The sequence below is a fragment of the Pituophis catenifer genome, unplaced genomic scaffold (genome assembly GCF_029215685.1).
Source record: "Pituophis catenifer annectens isolate HBS135680 unplaced genomic scaffold, rPitCat1.0.hap2 SCAF_1, whole genome shotgun sequence".
Lineage (NCBI taxonomy): Eukaryota > Metazoa > Chordata > Lepidosauria > Squamata > Colubridae > Pituophis > Pituophis catenifer.
The window spans coordinates 39,253,868-39,263,514 of NW_027256881.1; the positions used below are offsets into that span (position 1 = coordinate 39,253,868).

At 43.8% G+C, this 9,647-nt stretch overlaps 1 protein-coding gene across 1 annotated transcript; it reads right to left on the bottom strand.

Annotated features, from left to right (window-relative positions):
• Window positions 1-4,671: 4,671 nt before the first annotated feature.
• Window positions 4,672-6,272, bottom strand: LOC139320059 (transmembrane protein 121-like). The gene has a single exon (XM_070948188.1). It carries the CDS (start codon window positions 6,262-6,264, stop codon window positions 5,317-5,319), a length of 948 nt encoding a protein of 315 aa, XP_070804289.1. The 5' UTR covers window positions 6,265-6,272; the 3' UTR covers window positions 4,672-5,316.
• Between the last annotated feature and the right edge of the window lie 3,375 nt (window positions 6,273-9,647).

A 9,647-nucleotide genomic window follows, 5' to 3' on the forward strand; every position in this document is an offset into this window, starting at 1 on the left:
GAGAATTTACATATAGTCTCTGAATTTTGTTTTTATTTATAATTTCTGGTTTTGGCATGTGACACTGAAAATGGTTCCAAACCAATTAAAAAACTGAGAAAAGATCTGTAATTATAAAGAAAAGAGAATGAGCTGTATTCCAGTTAATTAAACTTCTGACTACAAATCCTGTGAAATACATATGTGGGAGTAAATGCCACTGACCCAAGTGGGTGTTTCTTAAGCGTGAGCTGCAAGTCACACAGGGCGTTTCTGAACAGAAGTAACTTTCTCCTGTCAAATTGTAAGCTGCACATGATTTTATAAAAGTCTGCTGGACTTTTTTTTTTTTTTTTTTGAAGAGGAATGGCAAGACTGCATTAAGAATTCCATTGAAGAAATCAAGAAGGATAGGCAGTCCTTTGGTTTGCTGTCTCTCTTTATTTATTTTTATTTACCTACAGTATAATGCAGGTTGACACTCTAAAATGGTAGCACTGGAAATACTTGTTCAAATTTTGCTTTGCAAATAAATCAAATATCTTTCAATGTTCCCTCCCTTTCCTTTGGCTTAAGTGAGCAAAAATAAAAATAATTAATTCCCTCTCTTACTTCTTAGTCCAGGAACGACGAAAATGTAGGTACTAGAGCAGTGGCCCCCAACCTTTTGGGCACCAGGGACCGGTTCCATGTAAATTTTTCTATGGACTGGACGGGGCGTGATTTTGCGTGCTGCCTGCATCCCACAGATGGGGGCTTTGCTTGTCTGTGTGGCATGCCTGCTGGCACGCCACGGACTGACGCCAGTCCATGGACCAGGGATTTGGACCCCTGCACTAGACATTCATGAGATATTTGAGGGGAATTGCACTTACACCACTCTATCTGGACACAGACTGCCTTCACTGTTCTGCTGGTGCTGAGTAGATTAATCTAAGTTATACAGGCCATTAAGGTCCTGGAGTTCTCCTTCAATGGCCCTTGCACAATGTCTGTCAAAGGATACCCCTGATCCTGGAATGTATTTTAACTGTGATTCAAGGTTGGCTTGCACACACACAGAAGTAATATTCAGGAGGGCTCTAATAGGTAATTCAAGATTTTTGAGGGAATGTGGTGCTATAAAGTTGGAGACCCTATGCCTTACCCCAAATGTTTTTTTTCCAATGCTTTAGTTTAGCTTTTCTTGTGGTATACTTAAATCCAGGTAATTAACAAACAACCATGCTCATCTTCTCGCTTTACTTAAGGAAGAGAAAAGGCTCTTCCCAAGAGCAGGAAGCAGCTGCTATTCTTGGTCTCTTCTCAGCTTTGTATTATAAAAACAAAAGCAGCTTGGCAACTTTAATTTCTGCAAAAAGCCCTCATTTGGCAGAAAGTACACATTTCCAAAAGGGTACACAAGTTTTTTGGCAGGCTATTCAGTGAGGGAGAGAAAAGGTGTGGGGAGAGCTGTGAAGAAGATACAGATGTGCCCCAGAGAAAGGAACAGGACAACTCACCGTGGTCAATCTGACATAACCATCTCGCCATGGGACAACTTGCCATGGGACAATTCCATGTGGGATAACTCAACATGATAAATATTATCCAGCACTGTTTGTTCCAACATCATTGCCATTGACAAAAATGGAAAGAATGCAGAAGAAACTATGGTGGATAACATTTATCGCGTTAAGAGTTCCCACATGGAAGTTGTTCCAGAGCAAATAGAACAGAGTTGGAAGGGGCCTTGGAGGTCTTCTAGTCCAACCCCCTGCTTAGGCAGGAAACCCTACACCACTTCAGACAAATGGTTATCCAATCTCTTTTTAAAAACTTCCAGTGTTGGAGCATTCGCAACTTCTGGAGGCAAGTTGTTCCACTGATTAATTGTTCTAACTGTCAGGAAATTTCTCCTTAGTTCTAGGTTGCTTCTCTCCTTTATTAGTTTCCACCCATTGCTTCTTGTCCTACCCTCAGGTGCTTTGGAGAATAGCTTGACTCCCTCTTCTTTGTGGTGAACTGGTGAGTTGGCTGTGATAAAATGGCTGTACCGGGCTGGTCACAGCAAGGTGGTCATGGCGAGTTGGACAGGACGAGGTGGCTGCAGCAAGATGGTTGTGGCGAGTTATCCTAGATCCCCAAGAGAAGGTGTGAGCTCTTGACTCTGAACCTGCCTGCTTATCACTTCAGAGGTGGTATTCAGCCGGTTCTGGAGAATCGGTAGAGGAAATTTTGAGTAGTTCAGAGAACCGGCAAATACCACCTCTGACTGGCCCCGCCCACATCTATTCGCTGCCTCCCAAGTCCCAGCTGATCGAGTCCCAGCTGGGTCTTCTTTTGTTGCCCTGTACACGGAGCTGGAAAGCAGGTTAGTGGGGAGGGGAGGAATGGAAATTTTACAGTATCCTTCCCTTCATCTTCACTTGTGCTGACCAATTCTTAATCTATTTTACCCTTTTCTCCACCGTTTTTGCTGTTGTAATAACAATTCTTTTAGTTCAGCTTTTTTTCCCTTCAGCTTTTTTCCCTTCTCTGCCTACTTTATGTAAACTGCATTTTTGTTGTATTTCCTTCATTTGTCCCATAGCTACACCTAGAATTGTACTGCTTCTTCTTTGCTGTGTTGACTGCATTGCATTCTCTCCATGAATTAGACCGAAATTGGAGATTCTACCTATAATATGCAATTTGAGCATCATATCTGCGAGACCGCCTTCTGCCGCCAATGGCCTCCCACCGACCGGTTCACTCGCACAGAGAGGGCCTCCTCAGGGTGTCGCCGGCCAGACGGTGCCGGCTGGCGACCCCCAGGGGGAGAGCCTTCTCTGTGGCAGCACCTGCCCTCTGGAATGACCTACCCCCTGAGATACGCACGATTTCAGACCTCCGGACTTTTCGTCGGGCCCTGAAAACACACTTATTCCATCTAGCCGGGCTGGCTTGATCCCATCCTCTCAGTTTTAATTGAATTTGGTTTTAATTGGATTGTTTTAAATTTTGGGCCGAAATTATTTAATTGTTTTTTAAACTGTTTTTAAAAATTTTATATGCTATGTTTTATCTCGGCTGTATACCGCCCTGAGTCCCGCAGGAGAAGGGCGGTATAAAAATAAAATAAAATAAAATAAAATAAAATAAAATAAAATAAAATAAAATAAAATAAAATAAAATAAAATAAAATAAAATAAAATAAAATAAAATAATAAAATAAAATAAAATAAAATAAAATAAAATAAAATAATAAAATAAAATAAAATAAAATAAAATAATAAAATAAAATAAAATAAATAAATATCTGCTGATCTTGACTGCAGCTGTTATTTGCTCCTTTATTATTTCTAGTACTTCCTTTCTTCCTTGTTTCTAGGTGATATTTCTTCATCAGGTATTACTTGGTCTTGTTCTGTAGCTTTTCTTTCATCTGTTCTAATTGGCTTGGATCTGATTTTAGCACGCTGATCTTATTTTCCAGCCATATCTTCCATTTTGGTGGTACACTCAGAGATGGTATTCAGCAGGTTCTGACCAGTTCTGGAGAACTGGTAGCAGAAATTTTGAGTAGTTCGGAGAACCGGTAAATATTATCTCTGACTGGCCCCTCCCCCACCTATTCTCTGCCTGCTGAGTCCCAGCTGATCAGGAGGAAATAGGGATTTTTCAATAACCTTCCCCTGGAGTGGGGAGGGAATGGAGATTTTATAGTATCCTTCCCCTAGAATGGGAGGGGGGAATGGAGATTTTACAGTATCCTTCCCTTGCCACACCCACCAAGCCAAGCCACACCCAGCAAGCCATGCCCACAGAACCGGTAGTAAAAAAAATTGAATCCTACCACTGTATCACTTCCTTCTGCCCTACTTCCCCCCAGAATGTGACAGGGCCACACAGAGCAATCTTCTGAGTGTTCAGGCTTTAGGAAAACGAAAGTTGTCACCAATGGAGAAGGTGAGTCCTTAAATCTTTTTGGAAAGGCCATTTGAATAAAGGCAGGTCACCTTGTAGACGAGGGAGGAAGGTGTATCTGTCAACATTCTCTCCTATCGCACAATTAAAAGGGATTCCTGGCCTAGAGGCAGGTAGGAAGTAATTATAGTGTGGTCTATAATGGAGAAAGAAGCCGATTGTGGATTTTTGTTATAGTTAATCTATAAAACCCTAAATATTTAGAGAATTTGCCTTGTAAATAAAATTCTACAGGAGCCCGATACAGCACAAAAACGAGAATGTCTGTCCATCACCTCCCCACGGACGCAATAAAGCTAAATACTCTTGCATCTGGAAAAGGAGATCGCCCTGGAAATTTTCTCTTTATTCTTCCTGTCTGGCACATCTAGGGCTGTCTCTACAGAATTACTGTCAGGGTGACAATATTGCTCGACAAGCATAGTTGCACCTGCAGCTCCATGATCCAGTAAGAAAATATTTTCAATGCCAATCCTAACCAATTTTCAATATATAGTTTGAAACCATACCTTAAGTGGATTTTAAGAGGAGTTAAACCACACAGGACCTAAGAAACCAAGTGGGTAGTGTTTTGTGTGTTTCTCTTCTCTTGGTTTCCTGTAATCACTCATAACCTTCAGGACAGTATGAAGCATAAACACTAACTTGATCACTGAAAGATGTTGCAAGGCACCTGCACAGGGAAATGGGACAAACTTCCAAGCTTGGTCTTCATTTTATTGAAAGAGAAAAATATCCATGAAAAAGAAGCATGGGAAAAGGATCACAAGCCAGCATGTTTCCACAGGAAAGAGAACATGGCCCTGGAACCACTACAAACCTGGGCATCCCACTCCCAGAAAATTAAATAGGCAGGCAGGCACAGATGCAGAGTCTTTCAACCATCCCAGAAAGGAAGGTCACATTTCGAATGTATGTGCCCAGTAGGTGAAAAGATGCTTTCCTCATATTCACAGATGTATTCTATGCAACAGAGTTGGCCATATGCCCAAACAGCTTTCATTACAGAATGATTGACTACAGGAAAGGCACAGGAGGGAATTAATCACTTGCTGCTGACTCCTGTCCACTGGCAGATTATTGATTCAGTGGCTCATACTTTCCCAAAGATCTGCCCATCAGTTTCTACGGCTTGCTAGCTTGCTCCTTGGCAGTAGGGCTGGGTTTTGTTCTGGATCATTCCTGAAATGACCTTATTTCAATTGAGGTCACTGTTAGCAGTACATCTGTGTAAGAAAGGAAGGGGAGGGAGCACTCACTGATAAACTTTCAAGATGGACCAGCACTGGCTTGGTGGGGCCTGATACATTTGGTTCCTCTTTGTTTTTGATCTTAATGATCATAGACATAAGATGTTCCTTGCCACATGGCATGTGGATGCGCTGCATGTCATGTATTTTCCTGGGCCAATTCCTCAGGGCAGGGAATCTGATTCTGGGGCTTTAGTAGATGCATGACAGGCTGTGGTTGGGAAGAAAGATTATGTTGTGGGTCTACTGTGCCATGTCCTGCTGCTGTGTGATACAAATGTTTCTTGTACTGCACAAACATGCAGACCTTAAGAACAATAGCCAGCACGTTCTTCCCCATGAAGATACCAGAGACACGAATGTCCCGGAAGAATAACATATTGCTTCCCCTGATGAAGATGGTGGTGATATTGATTGTAAGCATGCTCAGAATTGGGTACAGCATCATGCGGTGCGGCACAATGCTGATTCCTTGCATACTAATTTCACACAGCGACACACAAGGCAGAATCAAGAGGAGGATATAGCAGTAGAAGAACATCAGGCCTTCAGCCCAGATGGGTAACCCTTTCTTCTGAGGCTCCCAGAGATTGGCCTGAATGTCCAGCACATCCAGCATGTCGACAATGACCCAGAAGAGACGATTGCGAAGATCCTCTTTTTTCTTGAACGTCCTGACGTACTCCATATGCTCTGTAGCCACCAAAAGCACATAGAGGGCTGGGATGCAGATTGACAGTAGAAGGGTCAATGCTTTGCGGGCTATGAGGTCCAAACTTTTCCTGTCAGCCTTATAGTTCTGATAAACGAAGTAGACTTTGATTTCCAGCACAAAGACATACAGGAACCAAAGGATCATGGCGTAGCCTCGCTTAGCAGTCCTCACTTCAGCCCCAACCCAAACAGCAACATACCTGAGCACCACCAGGAAGCAGATGTCTCCAACTGAGACCATGATGCAAATAGCCAATTTCCTAGAACCCTGGTTCTGTTCCACCAGATAAGCATCCATCAGCACCATGCTGCTCATGATGAGTGTAGTGGATAGGCAGACATGGGACTTGTTAATAGGAGGGGGAGGAACCATTCTGAAACAAAGAAGACATATTATTAGTCCAACAGAATTTCTGTGCAGCCATGGACCTTCTCCAGGCTCGTTGTTAGTACTGTGGTTGCTATAGCTTTGGCATGTGTGGGGTGTTGACCAACTGTATCTCTTCATCTAATATCCCTATAGTTGAATAACACACCTTGTAATATGTTGTTAGTTCCCAAAGAAACTGTATAGATATAACATTCAAGCAATGGGAACTGAACAGGGACCTTTAATTCAAGCCATGATGACTGTACTAAGCACACATTCTGTGTAAAAATACCAAATACGAGTGTAATAGTACAATGCTTTCAGTACTTAGAAAGTATTTATTACAAGCTTCTTTTTCCCTCTGTGCAATATGGAAAAAAACATAGATATCACTGATTTTCCTTCTATCACTGCATTCCCAAAGGCCTCCCATCCATCTGGACAAACTTTGGGAATTCCATGGGAAGAAGCTATCAGTGAAAATGGTCTGATCTTTTTTATAGCCACCATCCAAACTTGAGTTTCACTGAGATCACTCCCTTCAGTAAAACTTTAATGGTGATCCAAATCTTTGATTTTAAATAAAAATATATTCTAGTGAGGGATGGATCCCTGATTGATATTATATTTTATGGAGATGTTTTGCAGAATCAATGACATCCAATTCTCAAGTTGCCAGCACAAGTTGTTAATTCTCTTGTGGCTTCAGAACAGATTATGAATAAAATTCAAGCTTTTATGTTACATGTGCTCACATGTTCAGTTTATGGTTCCCCATTCACAGCCTGTCAGACACACAGATCTGTAAGCCAGGGATCCCCAACCCCCGGTCTGTGGACCAGCACCGGTCCGCAGCATGCCAGCAAACAAGTGAAGCCCCATCCACGGGATGCAGGCAGCATGCAAAAACCACGCTCCCTCCGGTCCGTGGAAAAATCTTTCTGCATGGAACTTGGCCCCTGGTGCCCAAAAGGCTGGGGGCCCCTGTTGTTTTTCCCTTGCTTTCTACTTGGATTCTCCAAATGGTTGCAGTGAGAACGGACAAGATACACAGCCCCAGTCAACAGCTTGAAAAAAACTAGGGACAAATACAAATCTCTTTCAACTGAACATTAAGGCAAATCAGGTTCTTTGAATTACACTGAGACCTGATGAATTTAAAGTAACAGCAAAACTTTACTGGATACATGGTACATTTGCTCTTTCTCACACACACATACACTCATTCATGCTTACTTAACGTCCTTCTCAACTAGACTGCCAGGCACTAGCCAAGAAGGATGGAAACTGCCAAGCTTGGTTCCAAAAAAATTATCAAGGAGTGGGTGGGCTTGTGGACCTCTTTTTGTCCCCAAGGATTTTCGCTTTATTGACTAGCTGGGATGGATGGGGACCCCCTTCCATGTGTTCAGGCCCAGCTTCCTTCATCTGGTTCAAGTGACATTTTTTTCCTTTCTTCTCTTAACAATTTACTTCCTTCTTACTGTAAGGGACCTTGTAGACAAGATTCCTGGTTTTTTGTCCTCTCTGCTTAAGTGTCTTTTTCTTCTTTACAGATAGTCCTAAACTTACAACAGTTCATTTAATGATAGTCCAAAGTTATGACTGTTTTAGAAAAAGTGACTTGTGACCCCTCCTCAAAGTTAAGACCATCACACCATCCCCATGTGATTGCAATTTGGGTTCTTGGTAACCGGCTTGTATTTACAAGGATTGCAGTGTCTTGCAGTCATATGATCCCAATTAGCAACCTTCCCAGTCAGCTTCCGACCAGGAAAGTCAATTGGGGAAGCTGGATTTGTTTAATGACAATGGTAAAAATGGTTGTAAAATCAGGTCCAGTAGTCACACAAATGACTCAGTTAATGACCACATCACTTATCAACCAAAATTCTAGTCCGAATTGTGGTCATAAATTAACCTGTAGTTATGGCAGCTTCTGATTAATGCCACACATTTCTACCGTCATGTATGTGAGCACTGTATCTAAATTGAATTGAATTGAATTGATTAAATTTTTATACCGCCCTTCTCCCAGAGGGACTCAGGGCGGTGAACAGCCAGGATTAAAATACATATAATATGAAAATTAAAATAATTTAAAACATAATTAAATCCATTTGGCTTCCCCAATTTAAAACCCCTTACCCATAAAACAATTAAAAATTTTAAGCCAGCCCGGCTTGCTGAAAGAAGAAGGTCTTCAGAGCCCGGCGGAAAGTACGGAGGTCCGGGATCAATCGTATCCCTGGGGGTAGCTCATTCCAGAGGGTGGGTGCCCCCACAGAGAAGGCTCTTCCCCTGGGGGTCACCAGTCGACATTGCTTGACCGACGGCACCCTGAGAAGACCCTCTCTGTGGGAGCATATTGGTCGGTGGGAGGTTGTCGCTGGCAGAAGGTGGTCTCGTAGGTACCCAGGCCCTAAGCCATGGAGCGCTTTAAAGATGAGAACCAATACCTTGAAGCGCACCCAGAAGACCACCGGAAGCCAGTGCAGCTTGCGCAGGAGAGGTGTTACATGGGAGCGCCATGTTGCCCCCATAATCACCAGCGCAGCTGCATTCTGGACCAGTTGGAGCCTCCAGGTGCTCCTCAAGGGGAGCCCCATGTAGAGAGCATTACAGTAGTCCAGGCGGGAAGTAACGAGGGCGTGAGTGACCGTGCATAAGGAGTCCTGATCCAGAAAGGGGTGCAACTGGCGTATCAGGTGAACCCGATAAAAAGCCCCCCTGGCCACAGCCATCATATGCTCTTCTAAAGACAGCCGTGCATCCAGGAGGATGCCCAAGTTACGAGCCCTCTCCGTGGGGGCCAATGACTCGCCCCCAATAGCCAGCGATGGCACCAGCTGGCTATATCAGGACGTTGGCAACCACAGCCACTCTGTCTTGGAGGGGTTGAGTCAGAGCCTGTTCTTCCCCATCCAAACCCACACGGCCTCCAGGCACCGGGACATCACTTCAAGGGCATCATTGGTGTGGTCTGGGGTGGAGATGTACAGTTGAATATCGTCAGCGTACAGATGGCACTGCACCCCAAATCCATGGATGATCTCACCCAGTGGCTTCACATAAATGTTGAACAGGAGAGGTGAGAGGACCAACCCTTGCGGCACCCCACAAACAAGGTGCCTTGAGGTCGACTTCTGCCCCCCAGCCAACACGGACTGCGACCGGTCGGAGAGATAGGAGGAGAACCACCGTAACATGGTGCCTCCCACTCCCAACCCTTCCAGCCGGCGCAGCATGATACCATGGTCGATGGTATCAAAAGTCGCTGAGAGATCTAATAGGACCAGGACAGAGGAACAACCCCTGTCCCGAGCCCTCCAGAGATTGAAAATGAATTAAAGTCCAGGAAGAAGTCCAACAGCTTTAAACTAGAT